At 43.1% G+C, this 19,065-nt stretch overlaps 1 protein-coding gene across 5 annotated transcripts in view; it reads right to left on the reverse strand.

Moving 5' to 3' along the window:
• Positions 1–2,741: 2,741 nt before the first annotated feature.
• The window catches only part of KANK1 (KN motif and ankyrin repeat domains 1), a 118,438-nt gene continuing 102,114 nt past the window's right edge, over positions 2,742–19,065 (reverse strand). For all 5 annotated transcript variants that reach the window (XM_052777594.1, XM_052777593.1, XM_052777595.1 and 2 more), the window contains 9 exons: positions 18,030–18,248; positions 17,081–17,189; positions 15,662–15,874; positions 13,568–13,655; positions 10,591–10,810; positions 7,740–7,882; positions 6,995–7,195; positions 4,376–4,474; positions 2,742–3,726 (listed from right to left, as the gene is read on the reverse strand). In XM_052777594.1, coding sequence (XP_052633554.1) covers positions 3,664–3,726; positions 4,376–4,474; positions 6,995–7,195; positions 7,740–7,882; positions 10,591–10,810; positions 13,568–13,655; positions 15,662–15,874; positions 17,081–17,189; positions 18,030–18,248 — 1,355 coding nt within the window. In that variant the 3' untranslated portion in view covers positions 2,742–3,663. The remainder of the gene's footprint in view (positions 3,727–4,375; positions 4,475–6,994; positions 7,196–7,739; positions 7,883–10,590; positions 10,811–13,567; positions 13,656–15,661; positions 15,875–17,080; positions 17,190–18,029; positions 18,249–19,065) is intronic.

Genomic DNA, 19,065 nt, shown 5'->3' on the forward strand with positions numbered 1-19,065 from the left:
ACTTCACCATACAGCTAGAACTGGAGGCACTTTGCTTTACAAGGCATTTTAACCCAAGGCAATGAGCTTTTGGGAAGAAACTGAACATTGCATAGAAATGCAGAGTCCACACCTTCATCGAACATTTTCTAAAGCTCTAGGAGGCCAATTCTGGGTCAACCCTTTTGCTTGCCAGGAAAATGGCACCTAAATAAATCCAGGAACTCTTGAGTTGCATAACCTGACTCTTGCATGCTGTTGGAAGGGTCAGATTCCGCCCCAGACTTCTGATAGTCAAGGCCATTAGAAAGCAATGCAATCACTTAGAAAATTTTAACCCCTAATGTGTTTGTTTCTAATACACTAATTCTCGGGGGAGGGGAGAAAAAAGGAAGGAATGTTTATTCTACATTCCTCTTCCTATGCTTATTTCCAGGTTAAAAAAAAAAAAAAATTACAGTACATTTGGTGACTCTCCCTGCGTGATTAGACGCCTAAACCACTGGACCAGTTTTTTTAAACCCTTCTATGATAGTTGTGTGCCCAGGACTCCCACTGATTTGTGGAGGGAGACAGAGGGAACTGTGCCAACCCAGAAAATAAGTCATGGCCATCTGCTCTGCAAAGCTAAATTCACAGGTGTTTCAAAATTTTTTTTAGCCTCAGGCTATGGTATGTACAAATATACATGTGCAAATGAAGCACAGTAGCAAGGCAGTAGTGCAGCAACAATGATCATTGTTTAAAAAACTATTTTGGGGGCAAAGCTCTATTGGACATACTACTAATTAAAATATCTTTTACAGCAATACAGTGGCACTACTGAAGAGGATGTTATCAGACAGCTCAGCATATACTCTTTAACAAAGTCAGATTTTGGAGCATAATCTACAGGCTTTAAAACTGCTGTCATAGAATCATAGAATATCTCAAGTTGGACGGGACCCGTGAGGATCATCACATACAAGTCCCTGCTCCTTGCAGGACTACTTAAAACCACTGTCATGAGATATAAGCCAGAGTTAAAAGTATGATTACTAACCTCCTTAAGAAAGCACAACTAGACTGCTTTTGGTCAAACCACTGATAAATAAAAACTGTGGTAAAGTGATAAAACTGAAAGTAGAAACCTGTCCCTGGTCCAAATTCTGTCCTGGCGATATGTCTCTCCACTAGACAAGAATTTAATCCATTAGATACAGGCAAGCATGTAGAAATATGTGAACTGGATTTTCTGTACAATTAGAACAAGTTCTGGAGAAAGATTAAAGCAGTCATCCTTTTTCTCCACTTCATCAGCTTGATTTGTTTAACTCCAGCACTGTGTGTAACTCATAAAGACAAGAACAGATTATCTTGACTTTGATTTCCAGACAGGTGTTCGAACTGTGGCAAGAGGTGGCAGATCAACAGGTCTGATAATGAAGCAAAAGCCACTCTTGCCATGCCCAAGGCAGGGAGATCCAACTTGCACTAATTCTGCTGAACGAGAAACCCACACAGCTCCTAAGTGAATGAGGAATTTTTTGGGAAGCCTGCGCTGGTGTCAGGCACTGTGTGTGACCAAGTCTCAGGTCATCCGTTGGATGCATGTGTGGGGCACAGCTCAGCTCCCTGCTACGCAAGACAGCCTGCGCCCACCCTCTCTGACTGAGCATGGATGGCAAAGTGAGGGTATTTTTTTCTGTTTAATTTTTTACAGCTCCTGCTGCTGTTTGCCATCAGTCTGGTGTCAGAGGGAAGACCTTATTTTCACAGTAATTTGACAAGTTGGTGACATACCTCTTTAAATAGCAGGCAGGACCCAGGTGAGACAGCATCCACACAAAATTAGATGCTAAGTGAAGAGTGAGAAGTTGGCCAAATAGAGAGGTGCAACAGTAAAAACTGACTGACCTCAAGGTGTCTGTGGGGGCTTGTTTGGGACTGCTATGTTAAGACACATCCCCCCCCAGCAGAGAGACTTCACCTGCCCTTTGCCGACGGCACACTACCAAGCACTGGTGTACCAGCCTGGCACTGGTATCACACAGCACGGGCAAAGCTGGACTAAACCAGCTCTGACAGAGCTCACAGAAATTTCATGTAGTCCCAGCCACCGAGTCCACGTAGGCTGAGTGGGTTGAGGATGGCTTCAGTGGGTCCCTATTTCAAAGGAACTATGTAGGAAGAGCTGTTTGATAACAACTTACGGAGGGAAGGAGGAAGAACACAGAAGAACAGAAGTATTTAGGTCCCTTGAAGGAAGGCACTGAGGTGTGTTTTTCTGTCTCATCAGGTAGGTCTGAACTGACAAGGATATGGAGGCACTAGCTTCGGACTTGCTCCAACGCCATCTAAAAAGCATGCCCTTCACTAGGCTGCCAGGATTGTTTGGAAGATAAAGCTCAAGGGCTTTTATTTCAGTTGGTAACTACTTCGCAGTTCAAGCAAATCGCTTGAACACCATCCTTCGGTGCCTCCCCATGATGCTTCCCATGGCCGAGAGAGAGGCCACTTCTCTCCCAAACAGCAAAGGGTCCAACCTTCGCAGCACATGCAAGACCAGCGAAGGCATATCATCTTGGGCAAAGCTTTTTACTCCACCAGTCAGCAGGAAAAAGCTAGTCTGGGCACTGAAGCTGTTCGCATCAGCAGCCCCCAAGGGTTGAACTATCCAGTCCACCCTGCCCTGACTTACCAATCTACCCCATTTTGCTGCTGCAGTTGTAATGTGCAGTATTTCTGGATGATGACAAATCACATGTAAACCAGGAGAGGAGTAAAACAGCATAATGAAATTTTATTCTGAAAATATGGCAAGAGTCTAAGGCACTTCAAACATTTCAATACACATGACTAAAGTGAATGTGACAAGGTAATAGCATTCCATAAATATGCACCGAGAACTACACTCAATTCCACTCAAGGGGAATATTCAGCTGGTACCTCTAATTTTACTCTCCAATAAACATGTATGGAGCTTACAGACTGACACAGTTAATAAAAATATGGAAACAGGACATGTAATTCTTCATGTAGTTTTTAATTATTAAGGAATATAAAATGTTGAAAATACTGTGTGAGTTAATTTTATAGATACTAGTATGTTTCATATAAAAAGTTATACATTATCCCCAATTAGCAACAACTTATTTAGTGAACTTCAGACCTGACAAGAGGCTCTATCCCCAATACCTACCCACTCACCCACCAGCTCAAGATCCACGGAGCTGACTATATAAGCAACTGCAACTTCTGAATTTCAAAGTAATTAAAAACATCAAAATCATGTTGGAAGGAAATTTATGAAAAGGTTACTGTGATAAAGTCTAGGCATAGTAAATATGTTTTAGAATGATTAAAACCAAGCCACCGGGACATCCCTGCATGGATAGCTTTAGAAGTCTTAGGCTGCACATAACATAGGAAAGGATAATAGCAAAGAAAAACAGGATTTATGCCAGTGTATGGAAAGATGAGTAGGTGAGCAAAAGAACAGTTCTGGCCAAGGTTCTCAGCTGAGCACTACTTAACTATATGCTTGCTTCAAGGTTACAGTTTTCTATCTCTAGCACTAGATCTCTGCTTTCACTTTGCTGGTGAGTTCAGGCACAAGACAATTACATTCAGTATCTGTCTCAGTAAAACAGTAACATTTAGCAGCTTAAAGATGGCATAGAGATTTTTACAGATATTCATGCACTACTCAAACGTGGCTCTGTGGGTAGGACCAGGAGATGTTCTTCTGCTAAGCCTAGGAGTGCCCTAGAAAAGAGGGAGGAACAATTAATCAAAGTGAAATTATTCCAGCCAGCTGAGTGAGAACACAGCACTCACAAGCACTCTGTTCAATCCCTTGCCTTTAAGTACACAGATTAATCTTTTTTTTTTTTTTCTTCATTTTAGGAAGAACAGTGCTAGCTATCATACAGCCTACTAACTGAGAGTGCATGTTGTTTAGACAGGGAAAGGTTTAGTAGCAGTTTATCAGGAGAGTGAGCTGGGGCTTGGAGAGCAAGTAGGTAGTTGCCAGAACACATAGGACAGCTGTAACTCCAGAAACAGCTGTATTTTGGTGACCAGGTCAATAATTAGCATTACGATGATGCAACAGCACCTCTGCACAATAGCTACAGTCAGTGAACCCTGCTAGTGAGCTATCTGTACCCCCAGATAAAAGGGAGGAGAAGGAGGAGGTAACCTGCAGTCAGGGTTCAGCCTTCTGCAGTCAACCTGTATTTAAAAATGTGTATTACACTTAGCAGCATAAAAATTATCCTGTGAATAAACTCGGAATTTCATGTGTTGTACTGCTGTACAGTTGCTGGGGAGTTAATTTTTTTTTTTTATGTTTTACTATTATGCTCAGAGGCAGCAAGTTAAAACATAAACTGTAAGGAGGCTTTGTACTAACCGGTGACTGGGTTTTGGAAAAGTTGACATGGGCATAAAGGAGAACCGCTATGTCCTTATGTCCAGCTTCCAGGGCTATTGAAAGTGCCGTGCTGCCATCCTGAGAGAATAAAGGAAGAAATAAGAGAATTAGTGCTTGTCTGCATTAACAGATCTCTTAAAAGCCCCATCAGCCCACAGAGAAGGGAAGTTATGGAGGCACTACTGCTCAGACAGACAGTTGCGTTAATTTAGAGTCTTGTTTAATTTCTTTTATTATAATTAAGTGACAATAAGCCTTGCACTGCTGTTTTATGAGGCAGTCCAATTGTCAGAGGCCTCATAATTTCTCTCAACAAGGAGCCTCTATTATTGCTGAGGAAGAATGAGCACGCCATTATCACAGTAACGTTACATGTAGTGCTGTGTAAGACCAGTGATTTCAGAAGATTGGGCTGCCTGAGAGAAACTACAATGTTAGTGAGGAGTCAGAAAAAAGATAAGGGAGGGATAAATGCTAATCAAGTTATCATGATTATTGCTGTGTTACAATGATAATTGTTGTGTTATAGCTCCCATTAACACTAAGAGCAGTTGCATTCATAATTCCAAATGCTCCTTGATGGAAGTCTAACTACAAACAAATAGACTTTCCTGGTCAAATACTGTCACCTCAGTTTCTCAGAAGATATTATTGCTTTCAGAAACCATAGTTGCTGAGGCTGCTAGAAGCAAAGAGTGCTTTTGCTGAAAGGGTAATTTATTGACATGCTGTTTTCCCTTTAGACCATGTTTGGTCCAGGAAGAAGTAGATGTCAGACAACCTGTCAAGTGAACCTCTGAGCTGTCAGAGGGGCACACCTGTATGAAGCTGCCACATCCCCAACTCTGCCTTCCTTGTTTCCTTCCTTTCCTGAAATTGGTGCACCACATAGCTACAACCCCCTGCTCTCCTATGGTGTTTAAATTACAAGGCAGGCAGCTACAACCTCAGCACAAATCTCACAGTGGCTTGCTGGTTCACTGCCTGGCTTTTGGCTCTTGTGCACAGAAGTTTCCACAATAATGCCAGTATTTGAAATGTCCTCTCACAGGGATCGCCTTATGTTGGCCCTCTGAATGGAGCACGTTTTCCAGCCACTGCCATAGCACTGGTATTAGAGAGGTCGGCACCAGTTTAAGGAAACTTTCCAGCATGGGGCACGAGGGACAGCATCCAAGTGGAAAGTCATTGTATAAGACTACAGGGAGCAATTATACATAAATCTAACTGTCCTGAGCAGACAGAGAGCTAGAAGAGCTGTCCACTACAGTGCAATATAATGCACTACAAATGCACAACAAATACTCCACAGTCAACACCAGGCAAAGACAAGTTCTTTAAGAGAGATGTTGAATCACTGTCAGAGTGGCACACATCAGTAGGATGAAGCCCAGCTTACTACTCATCATGCTGACTGGGAAAGCACCACTGTCACATTCAGAACAGCTAGCGGAATGCTAAAAATCTCATAATCTCACAGCATGGACAAACCCGTTATAAAATGAATAAGCAGCAGAGAAGCTGTGCTTGGAAAACAGTATCAAACTGCCTACAGGAATAGTTAAGTGTCATGTCCCCATGAAGAGTTTAATTATTGACTTGGTGATTAATAGTGGTAACAGCATCCAGGCTGCAGTAACCTAGATTGCCCCTAAAAGTGTTTGTTACACTGAGGCCTTCTTACATTTTCCCCTCAGGCCAGCTGTTACACACCGCTGGCACCATCAGTCAACTGAGCCAGCTCCTGCAGCAGGTGAGTGAATGAAAAGAAACCATGTCTCCAGCTCTCTGCAACAGCTTCAAAACATAACCACCCACTGCCCTCCCAACTCCCAAACCCAGGCTCAACTTCTGTGCTCAGTGGGTGAAAGCAATAGGAAGAATGGAAACGTACCCAAGAAGCGGTGGTGTTAATGAGAACACAGTACTGGCAAGAAACCTGCTAAGCCATTAAGCTGGTTTCAAGCTTAAGAAGTCTACAGATCAAATTGTCTGCTGACAGTGTAGGCTGCAATGATCCTTGCAAACAAGAAATACACAAGTGTCTCACTTGGCACTGAAGTCACAGCCTGCATCTGTTTATTGTCAGGACAATGTAGCTTCATGACTGAGACCAAACCTGTACTCTCAAAAGTCATGGTGTAGATACTGTGTGAAAATCCTGTGAAGAGAACTTAGGGTTGATGTTTGCCACGGACACAGAAAAGCGACGCTCAAGGCCATTAAGTCACCAGATAAGGTCCTAACTGAAAACTGGAAGACTCCTGGGAAAGGGGGAAGGAATGTGAGCAGGGAAGATGTTTTACCATGAGCTAGCGAATGTTTTTTCTGTTCTGGCCACTGCATACCTACAGCTAACCATAAAAATTGCTACTGGGTAGGTCTGTTAGAAAAGTAAAGATACTAGCCAAATAATCACAGCACTTGCTACCACTAAGCAGAGGATTCATGCATTTGGTACTTTGGCACTGTGAGTCACAGATTCATGCAAACAGATTTCAGCAGCTAGCTCTCCACTGCATCAAAAAAACTGAATTAGGAAAACATTCCAGAGCGGAGAAGCTATCTGATGAAGCACTGTATGGAAAGGCAACTCACATTGTCCTCCAGGGTGCCATTACACCCAGGCTGAGCCAGCAGAAGTTTGACAATCTCTACATGTCCATGTTCACTAGCACACATCAGAGCTGTAGAGCCCTCGTCATCCTGGATATTGACATCTGCACCACAGGCCAGCAAAGCTTTAACCATGTCTATCCGCCCATGACTCACAGCTAGCATCAGTGCAGTCTGACCAGCCTGCATGGAAAGAAGAGGAAAACTCAAGTAACTACACAGACAATCAGTGACAAAGCATGCACACTTATTTTCTCGGCACTGTGCTGCTTCTGGGAGAAAAAAAAGGAGATTGTTATTTTATACAGCACTCTCAAGGCTCTGCTTGCCATTATTTAAATACCTTTTATGCATAACACATCCCACATTCACATAGCTATTTATTAAATTAATGGAAGATACAGGATCTATTTCCAGACACCTGGAGTTCCTTGGAAGGAGCTAAATGGTGCAGAATTTGCAAATGCCTCCCAAAATTCAGTAATGGTTCTTTCATATAATATTCAATCTTCATTTTTAGAAGAGATCCAGACCTCAGGCTCAACTGTTCTTCCACAGCTCTGTTTTGTATACGGCAATCAAAAACATACACACAAACATCAAGGACCGCAGAGGGTGAAAGTGAACAAGTGCAAAAGCTGAACCAATGGAGCGGGGATGGGAGTGTGGAAGGAAAGATAAAAAGACACGAGAGTGAGAATGGTGTCTCATGAACCGTTTGACTGACCTGGCTGGCTTTAGCATTCACGTCCCCACAGCTGAACAGTTCCTCCACTATCCTCATGTCCTTCTCCGCTTCCACAGCTGCAAGTGCAGCAAGCATGATGGGGGTATAGCCGGCCTTGTTCTGATGATTTACGTTACAGACATCTGCAGAGGGATGAGATAATTTCTTTGGAAAGCAGGAACCCAAAAAGCAGCAATTGTGCTAATGAACTGAATAAACTGTTAGTAGAGCAGCCTATAAAAAGAAAAGACAGCAACTGCTCTCATAATGGAAGCAATTCAAGGGGAAGTGGAGAAGAAAAAAATAAACAGGGGTGCTCTTGAGCCTAAGAAAGAAAAGGATTCTCTTCTACTATACATGCAACACAAGAGAGAGCACAAAGCCATTTTATATGTCATCATTTAGGGCTTTCTTTGTGCATTTTTTTTCTTTTGTAAAAACAAGCGTGTGAAATTTGACATGACCATCAGGGTCATGGGTCCAAACCCCAGGAATACCATGAGGATAGTCTTTAAGCTCCCCTCCTGCAGGGATCCACACTGCAAAACAAAAATGGCCCAGCAACATGGTCAGTGGGAAAGCTGCTTCTCCTCAGCACAAACATTTTCCTGCAATTGGTGTTATTTTAAAGACCTGCAAGTGTACTTGGACATGTTTTGGAGCTGCAGAAAAAAACTTGCAATTAAAGACTGTTTCCAGCTCTACAGAGTATTTGATTGTGAACAAAAGTACTCTGGGAACAAATAGAGTCAAGTCCTCTGACTAGTGCCAGCAACTGACAAGAGTTCTTCTTTTTGTTCACATCTAACCTCCAGTCTGTCTCTGTTCCTAAAATTCTGCAGAAATCCAGGAGGGCTTATTAGTTTACAGGCAGCAGCGCTTTTAGTGTGCTCATTGTATTGGAAAGCAAGGACTCAGACTTACATAAACGGTATCTCTAGACTTGAGGTTAAATTGCACGACAGATATCTTTAACAAGCAAAACTGTTTCAGGAAATTCTTCAGATACATTGCCAAAGGCTTTTTTTTTTTTTTAAGTGAAAAGAACATTGCAGAAGCAATACAAGTGCAGATGTAAGAAAATGCACATTTTTTCATGTTTGGTAACATCACCTGTGCTACCTTATAACCAGTAGCCCAACCTTACTTTCAGAAGTCACTTCTGGGAGGCCACTGAAGTCACAGAACATGACACTCTGCTACATGCATTACTTCACAGGTAATGAATAATTATTGGAAGTGATACTCTCCTACCCTGACTAGACTACTTCAGCAGAGGTGTGTTTTCTGAGGTCACATTTCAGCTCCTTTTCTATATGGCTAATGAGCGGGGAGCTGTCTTCCTCTTTGTCCTCTTGGTAACACTGCATGGTGATACAGAGGAGTGTCTTGTCTCATCTGCTCTTCCCACCAAACACAGACACAGAGTTCTTGGACCAAGAATCTGCCTGTGATATAGCCACACTGCAAAGCTGACTACAGTGACCATTTAGACACAGTCCAGAGGAAGACTGTCAAAACCTGAAGGAATTTGCCTGTTCACAAATATTTTCCAAGTGTTGGCATGTGCAATGTGCTCCCGCACACCTGGCACTAGTCACGGTGTTGGATTTTACAGTCAAAACCTGCTGTGTCCATAGCAATACAGCAGCTGCTGTAAACTACAGGAGACCTGACTTCCAGCAACAGATGAGCATGCTCATGCTACCCTGAGACACCCAGGGAAGCGGAGGGGCAGCTTCCTCCCACCGTGGTGCTGCAGAGCCAGCCTGCTGCATTTCACTGTGCTCCTGACATTCCCTGCATTCCCCCGCCGTGACTCACTGTTCCCAACAGGCTGCCTTCAAACAGGACCATAGATTTCAAAGTGCTTGCTTTCCTGCCGAGGAAGTCTCTGCATGTGCGACAGATGTGCTGGGTTATCAAAGCTGAGATCTGTATCATTAATATCCTTGTTTATCTGATGCTACCCTTCTGGATTTATAAATATTGCTAGACTTACACTCTAGCCATGTTGTTGGCCTAATTAAGCTTCACAACCAACTGTGACAGGTTTTATAACCAGCTTAGAGAAAGAAACTTCAGTCAGGGAGCAAAACTAGGCTTAACCAAATCACATTCTGCCTGGGATCAGCTCCAACGTGTATCACCTTCTGCTGGCTGCGTTCTGGCTTAGCACATATGGGGAGCAGACGCTCTGGAGTCTCCTCTCTGCCACTACCCTCTCTGCATGTGCGTTGCAAGGGGATCGAGAGAAGGAAGCAACAACAAAAGCAACTAAATGAAGCATCATCACATTGCTCATGGATCAGGAAAATGCTCTTATATGGCAGAATGCCACGTTGCTCGTTTCTCAGAAGAGCAGCATAGACGTATCAAGGTGGTGGCCAGAAAAAGCTTCTGTACTGCTGTAGTAAGACAAAGCTGGACTAGTTTGGGTGTTCAACATGGATGTTTATACCTCAATGCATCTTCCTCCAGCAGCACCCTACCTTTGGCTGAGCAGCAGCTGTGCTGCTTCCAGAGAAAACTGGTGGAGGCTGGTGCTGCTGAACTTGGACTACAGTCCAAGAGTCAGGGACCTACCTATCCATCCCAAACACTGGTCAACTCTGTAAATAGTTTACTTGAGTGTATTTTTAACTTCGTCAAGAAGTTACAAATCACCTCCACAGCTAGCACTAGAACGAAGGATTCTAGGCTACCCAAGTGAGCTACCATGTAACTGTTAACAGTTAAAACAGCAGCTGGAGGGAGCCCAAAATCGACCTCTGGCTCATGAAGAATTTCACCCATGAGGATTGCAAAAACCAAAAGTAATTAAAAAAAATATGCAAACAAGTCAACCTACTTGCATCCAGAAGAAGCTTTACAATTTCAAAGTTAGAATGTGAGACACTGTAATGCAGAGCCGTGTTTCCATTTCCATCTGCCATATTGATGATATGTCTGAGGACAGCAGGAGAAATCTCTTCAAAAGCAGTTATGTAGTCTCCAACCATTTCAGGGACAGCTGACTTCTGACTTGAGACACGAAACCACTCATGCTGGATGGTATTTAAACAAAACCTCTGCCAAAACCAAGACAGAAAAATTTAGATATGGGCAATCTATTTAAAGGATTTTCCATCCCACAAGTCAGCGATGCAGGAGGTCAAGCCTTTTTTAGTCAAATGTGGGAAGAAAGTATTCAGCTCACAAACAAGATGTACAGACTGAAGTTTCCCCTCTGACTAGACACCTCTTTAAAACACCAGTTGTCCACCTCCTCTCCGACTGTATACCTCCTCTCATTTCAAGTAATTTTCAGGTATGGTTCACCTCTGAGGGTACAGATTTTTAGGATGAGATTACTCCCAGAATTAAAGGTATCAAAAATTAAAGGTATCAAAGAGTGGTGAACAGAAAAAAGACTTGGAGTAACCATTTCCATCAAATACTTAATGACGTTTACAAATCACTGATGAACCAAGGCTAAGAGCAGTGGGAATGCACACTTCTTGGGGACTTAAAACAACAGCATGCTAAGACAACTAGGCCCAATCCCAAGGCATGAATTAGCAAACGCACAAAGTATAGGAGGACTGGCTGGACAGCAGTTCTGTAGGAGAAGAGCTGGACATTACAGAAGATGACAAGCTGAACCTGAGTCAACAACATCACACTGTAATGAAAAAGGCAAATACTGTTTTGGGGTGAATAAACAGATTTATAGCTTGCATGGCATGTGATGCAGTTCATTCTCTCCACCTAGCACTGTGAAGGCAACAGCTAGACTACCTTGTCTGGTCTAATCACTGAATGACATGAAAGATTCAGTCAAAACAGTTTCAAAGGTGAGCTGCGAGCATTAGTAGCCAAGGAAATCTGACCTATAGGACAGACAGGAAGGACTGGAGATGCTTTGCTGAAAGAACAGCTAGAGAAAGGAACCCTGTAACATTTTCACAGTGCAAAAGGCTGTTGCAGTGAGAAAAGAATGAACATGTTCTTCACCTGCACGATGGATGCCTGTAGGAGTAAGGGATTTTAGCTACAATGAGAAGATGCAGGCCCGACATTCAGGATACACTTTCCCACTGGTTCCCATAGGGACTGAGAATGGAGGGGTAGGAGCCTCTCAGGCCAGGTAACTGTCTGTTGGGAACAATGTAGGTGGAACAGATCTAGCTGTGACCAAGAAGGCTCCTGCAGTCACCGCCAGCTCTGACTCTCTGAGACAATTTCTCTAACCTGGAAGGACGACCATGTCCTTCTTCTCATAAACCCCTACCTGCAAGGTGCCCAGTAAGTTCAAGGACAATTTTGCATAGAAGACATTCAGCATGCTTCTCTAGCCTCTAGGGAAAACACAGAGGACCTGTACTAATAGCTCTAGCGGGGGTCCATGTCTGGTAAAGGGAGAATATTCTACACACGTCAGTACTACATATATATCTGTACTACATATACACATATACCAAATATTCTACATCAGTACTACTATAATGAAAACTTACAAGGTCCAACCATTTGAATTAAGAGACCACATGTATTGTGAACACACAGAGCTGAAACACAAAAGTGGTCACAAAGTGACATAATATAAATATTTTTTTTTATTTTAGGCACTACTGAGTGCAAAATACCACTAAGAAATTATTTTTACAGTCACAGTATCACACGCATTATGAAGTAAATTGTACACTTTTTTTATTCAAGTAATCCATCACATCCCAAAAGGAGCAGTCTGCAGCTCTTTCTCATGTAAACAGCAGCCACAGGAGCTGACTATGTTGGAAGAGGTTGGGACAATTTATACAGATCCCTAGCTGTACTGAAGTTTACCCTTTTTGGACAAGACTTCTTTATCAGCAGACAGACAGAGAACAAGAGCTGATTGGTCTGCAGTTTCCACTACAAAGCACCACTTGTGCTGGCAAACACTTTAAGCACAAGAAAGAAACACGTAAATTCAAATTACACTTCTAAGGCAGAGATTATCACCTGGTTATGCCATTTTTGGCACTGTCAACTCCGACTGGGCCTGAAGCATTTGTTGTTTGAATGACTAAACTACTCCTGAAGGACTGACCCAGGACTGAAATCTACCTGCCACAACTGTATTAAACAACTTTTCAGAACATTCCTGGACCGTGAATGTCAGAACTGGACACAGACAATATTATTGTCTGTGTCTTAAAGACAACATTATGGTCTTTAAGAAGCTGCAGATGGTCTACAGTAGAGGAGACTGGCACTGGACTGTTGCCTTTTACATCACTGCACAACTGTAACAAATGTGAAATTCAGTTTCGTATCACTTTGCTTTCAGATTGCCCTCACAAAGTAGCATAGGCAATTCCTAGATCAGGCATATAGGCAATTCCTATATGAAACAAATACAACCTTATTTCTTGAGACTGAGTATTATACTAACAATGAATCCTCCACCTGCAGTTTCAGAAGACTCCGAGCTTTTGTCATGGGAAGAAACAAGGTCCTCACCTCGTGCAGTCTCTTAATATGAGGCCTGAGAGCTGGCCACAGCAGTGCTAAAGCAACACTTAGAAAAATAACACAGGAACGCATGGATGTGTTGAAACTGCACTTTCATGTTACTATTTTTATGTGTGTGCCTTGGGATGACAACAGCCCAGGACACAAAGCACAAGTACATTCCCTGGACAAAAGTCTCCTGATAGAAAAAGCACTTTGTGACTCTTCCAGGAAAGACAAAATCCTCTTCCGCCTAGCCACTGTGGTGCTGGTCCGGCAAAACCAGAAATTAGCCCTCCCTGAAGTTTTTCAGTTGCAGCTCGGAGAGAATTTTGCCGTGCACTGCTTACCACATCTTTGTTGGTCAATGCCTTGGGGTCATCAATGTTGTTTCTCAGCAGGTGACAGGCAGAAAGCATCTTTTCACTTAGTTCGTATCTGAGGGAGACAGCAGAATACATGGCATGTTTCAATATTTCTCTTGACGTTTCAGTGTAGGAACATTTACCTTTTTGAAAGTCGTGTGGGAATGAATGTTTCCAGGCAAGCCATCAGCTGCTGCAATTCAGAAGCCGCTCTGGCAGCTCTTCTCCGCAGGGACTCCCTCCACGGCGAGCAGGGATGTATGCGGGAGAAGAAGCGGGAACAGAGAGCAGGTGACGCATCGCTTCTGTGCTTTAGACTTGGCAACCCTTCTAGTGGAAATTCTCCCCTACTCCTGTATGACTGCAGAGCATGTATTACATACTCTATGCTTTGATTACTTGCTTAACAACAGGAAATGCCGATAGTTTTGACGGAAACAGAATTAACCAGTGGGAAAGGGCACAGGCGGTGCCTTCCTGCCAGCTCGCATTCACTGGAACCAACCTTTCTTATCCCATCCACTCTGGAAATTTACTGTCTTTCTCCAGTCCCCCTTCATGTTTTCAGTTCTGCCCCCTTTCCATCACAAATTTCAAAACTCAGGGAACAGCTGAAAATAAGAAGGCTCATGCCCATGCCACATGGCACACCAGGCTGTAGCCAACCATCTCTGCCTACAACCTGCCACAGAAGATAATGGCAATTTTCCAGGAAAATTCTCCCAAAAAGCAGAGAGGCTAACACACTCATATGTGTAAGGCAGGCATTTTAGCCTGCCAGGGTTATGAGCCAGCTGCTGGTGCTTCCAGAGCAATGAAATGCTCCACCATCGCATGGACCATGCTCGGTCCCACGTGGCCACGCGCCCTGCCTCTTCCCCTCAAACGGCATTGCCAGGGCAGCCAGCGTGCAAACAACATGCTCCTCAAGTACACGTGGCTATCTAAGCTGTCCTGCTGCTCCTCTTCACAATCACCCCTTGTGAGGGTAAATATAAATTAGAGAGCTCCTTTGAGAAATTGCCCATCTTTTTATGCCACTTGTAAAATAACAGGCCATCTTACAGTACTGTATAAATAAAGCTCAGGGCACTTCAAAAACTCACAGCTCCAAGGCCTCTGAACAGCTGTTTAATTATGAATTTCTGCATCTCTTTTTTTTAGCAGGTGATACTTACAGATACGTTTGATGCTAGACTCTACCTCCATGAAACACGGCATATTAATTTTGTCTTACCTCTTTTACTGTTATTATTCCACTTACATAATTTTCCAATCTAGCACACTTGTAAACATCTGGCAAACCCAGTATCTATAAAATATCCCTTCACTGTCTATGTTTATACTTCCTTTTGTCCATACACTAATCAAGAATCAGTAAAATCTCACCACATTACTGCTTTCCATGTGCCACCCCCCCACCAAAACCTTGACTGTCAAATGCTACCTTACACAGCTCATTACCAGCTATTTGAAAAGTTAACTTAGACACGAAATGCTGAACAAGTGTATGACGGTGGTTTTGAAGTATACTGTAGTATACGATCTCATATGAAGTATATGATCTCAGGGTTGGATGGCCTCCTCACTGCTGTACCTCATCATCTTACCGAGCAGTACCCGCCACAGCTGAGATGCTGTGAAAGGTGCAAGTGCACGATGTGCTCCCAGCAGGCTGCTGACTGGTGTGCGTGGTTCAAGACTCATTTGCTTGCTTACTTACTGTTTTACAGACCAGGCTGTTAACAAGGCACTGCCTGCTCCTAAATGAGTGCCGTTTGTAACCTGGGAGAGTCTCCGCCTGGGGGAAGCCACCTGGGTCTCGCTATAAATGGACCATTTAAGGTTGCTGGGGTCAGCTGCTGGAAAGAACACCCTCTGACACCTTCTCCCCGCTCACACGTTTTGTGACAAAATCGCCCCTGATTACCCCCTCAAGGAGGAGGGAAGCGGGCAGCAGTCGAGCAGCTGTGGGGCTAGTGCTTTTTCCACCAGCACGGGCACAGCCTGTGGCTTGCCCCACGCAATGAGGCGGCAGTAATCCCCTCGGAGGCATTTGGGAGAGGGCGAGCAGCCTACCTCTCTCTGATTTCCACCTCCTCGGCCTCGCACTCTGGAGGGGTGCTGTCCTTCTCTGCCCCCATGGCGCAGACCTCCGGAACAGCACGGGGTGCGGGCTGCCCCTCCTCTGTGTGCCGGCCGTGGGGGTACTCGTGGTCCTCGCACTCCTCCTCCGAATCTGAGGAGGAGCTCTCCTCAGAGCTGGAGTCATCGCTGGATGTTGTCTCGTACCTGGGGGGGAGAACAGGCAGGGGCAGGGGTGCTTGCTCAGTGCCATTCAGCAGCGGTCAGTGCTTGCGCCAGTGCAAGCTGAAAAACGTCTTGCAAAGGCTTAGTCCTCCTGTTTTCTACTCAGAAACCTTTTCTACTCACTGCACTCAGGGTCACTGCCAATGGACACTGTAATTATTACGGACACAGTGTGTAATGGAAGAACAACCCTTTTTAAACAGAAGTCTTAATACTCTTGTCAGACCTTGCCTTAGCCACAAAATGAAATTGTTCAGAGTAAATTGTGTTGTTGCCTTACTAGGCAGATATAAGCAGGGAAGCTAACAAAGCTATCTAAAGAAAACAGCCATGATTTTAACATTTTTTCCTCTGACAGTCAAAAACATTTTGGTATTTTAGGTGAAATATAAGTGATTTGGACAATTTTAATGCTGATTCTAACGAACTGTCTTATTCCACCAACCTCAGCAGCTGACGAATTAACGTACTAAGCCTATTCTTCTACTGTACAACAGTGGTTTATGAGTGGTAACATTCCCCCACTGTAGGTAATAACACTTTTAGTCAATATTGATGAAATGAAGTAATTGCCATATTTAGGCTATATACTGCACAAGGCATTTGTACTAAAGAAAAACTAATCTGAGGAAAGGGCTAGAAAAGCTATATAAAAACAATTTGGTGAAACCGTTTTAAAGTTGTTTGCAACATTCTGCAAGGGTAAGTAATATTTAGAAGATTATTTTCCATACTGTTTTCTGTATTTGTGTAGAAAAGTTTGTTATTTATCTAGTGCAAAGCCAGAAAAGTTAATTCTTAGGCAATGCCATCTCTTGCTGTATGGTTCAACAGCACAATGCTGTGCTTGTCAGCTGCCAAACACATACTAAAGCTTTTCTTACTAAAATATTGCCCGAGAAACATTTCCATGACTTTTGAGTTTGTTGCATTTTCCTGTGTTAAATTTGCCAGCAATCTAATCTGCAGGTACTTGAGACTGATGCCACGTATGACTTGCAAGCACTAAAGTTTCACAGAGGATTAAGATAAGCTCAGCTGTTTCGTTCTTCCCTCCAACCCTTAAACTCAGCAGATGCACCTCAGCCTGAAGGACAGGCCAAAGCTATGCGTACACTCCTGGGTTTCTCCTTTCCTTCCCACTGTGAAAGTGCCACAATGACAGATTTCTGGAGACAGGTCTCTTACCCGCCATTAATGCCGACAAACTGCAGGTTCTTCTTGGTGTTGCTCATATCCTTCTTCCCATCCCTTTTCTTCATGATAGATTTTAGTGTGTTTTCACTATTAGTACATACTGTTGAAAAGGGAGACAAAGCACACCTATCAGTACAAATCTATAGCTGGCTTTGACTGCAGCAGCTTTAGACAATTTTTCAAAACAAACAAACACAACAGCTTTCTGTTTAATTTACCAACTGAAGCTGGGCTTTCTCATCTTTTATATATACAGTCATGGTGTGGGATGCACATTGGAAATATAGAAGAACACTTCCAAAAACAAGTTTGGAAGCAGAAAACTTGTTTAGCCTAACTTTCCCATCTTCCAACATGCTGCTAATCTTCATGGTGCTTTAGAAATCACTAAGAAAAGACACGTGGTTGGTTTTTTTTCTTTGCTATTTGTGAAAGACTTCTAACATTGAAATGGGTTACTCTGCTCTGTTAAGAAGATCTTAATTCTTGGTGTCAGATGACACCAGCTCATTGCCAGAACTAAGGCATTAGTACAGACAGCACATTTAACAACAACCTATTCAACGGGCTGGGGAGGTCCAATCAAGGCTGGTCTTTTAGATTTTACTATTCACTGAAACAACTTTTAAACCAACCTCTAAGCATAAGACAGGTAAAACATTCATACAAACTTAAGTTAAAAAAAAAAACAAACCAAACCTTTAACCCTTTCTCTCTCAGTAAATTTTTCTTATTAAAACACTAAAGAGCGTTTCACTGATGCGCTACCATCTGCCACTTAAAAATTAACTACTATCTGCAGACACAGGGTCTCACACCGTGACTTTCCCGCATCTTTTCCCACTTTCGCAATTTTGAGAACCCTGAAAACCTCCTTTAACTGTATTTCATATTCAAACTCCATCAGCACGATGAAAGGTGAATGTGAGCCAGTTATTACCATAGAGGCCAGAGGCAAGCTGGTCATCTGTCAGGTTAATTGGAGTGAGAGTTTTGTCCTGAGAAGAAAAGGACTTCCTTCCCCGAACAGCTTCCACAAGGGGAGTCTTCCTCTCCTCCTGAGCAGGCACAACATCCTGCTCCAATTTCAGCGTTCGCAAATTTGAAGTTAAGTGGGCGTTTGCAAGTTGGCCGTGAGGGATGTACTCCAAAGTAGCACCTGCCAGAGAAGATAGCAGGCATCACAGAGTATTCAGATGAAGACATTTCCATCAACGCTGTGATCAACAGGGGAAAAAAACCAAACTGGAAAAAAAAAAAAAAACCGCAACACTTGTGCTTTACAATACTCTTTTCTGAGGATCCAATAGGAAAAGGGTGTGATCGCTTTCAGAAAATACAAAAAAACAGCTGTAAGTTTTTCTTTCCATGAAAACATACAATACAAGGAAAAACTATGAAGATAATGGCTTTAAAACAGATGAAAGGAATGGTCCTTCCTTTTCCTTCTCTTTCGGTTTGCGCAGTCACCGCAGCTCCTGCTACCCTGGCCCAGGGCAGACTTGCTGAGCTGCGCCTCACTGACATGCCTGAGGAGTGCATTTATGGGCTCCACAGGTTCCTTCTGCAAGAGCAGTGCCCTTTTTATCTTACTTTTTTTAGAAATGGCATTTTCCATGAAAGCAGAACTTTTCAGGAAACTTTCCTTTTTGCCAGCATTCCACTAATTGTGAAAGTTATATACTCTACCCAGTTACTGAGACAACTGCAATAAACTCCCACCCACTGCATTTCTTTCTTTCTTTTTTTTTTTTTGATAGGATCGTACTGAGCTAGTAGTTGTATTTAAATCAAATTCCAAGTGTTGGGGTTATACATTATTTTTTGGCTGATTTGCTGGCATCCACTCATTTTTTCCCTTTGTGTGTTTAAAAGGCAGCACTAATTACGCACAGACTTTTACAGATTCCCCTGGAGTTCCTCCAGCTGTGCTGTTACAACTGCTCTACAAAGCTGTACAAATGCTTTTGTTTGTG

This window comes from Harpia harpyja, chromosome Z (genome assembly GCF_026419915.1).
Source record: "Harpia harpyja isolate bHarHar1 chromosome Z, bHarHar1 primary haplotype, whole genome shotgun sequence".
Taxonomy (NCBI): domain Eukaryota; kingdom Metazoa; phylum Chordata; class Aves; order Accipitriformes; family Accipitridae; genus Harpia; species Harpia harpyja.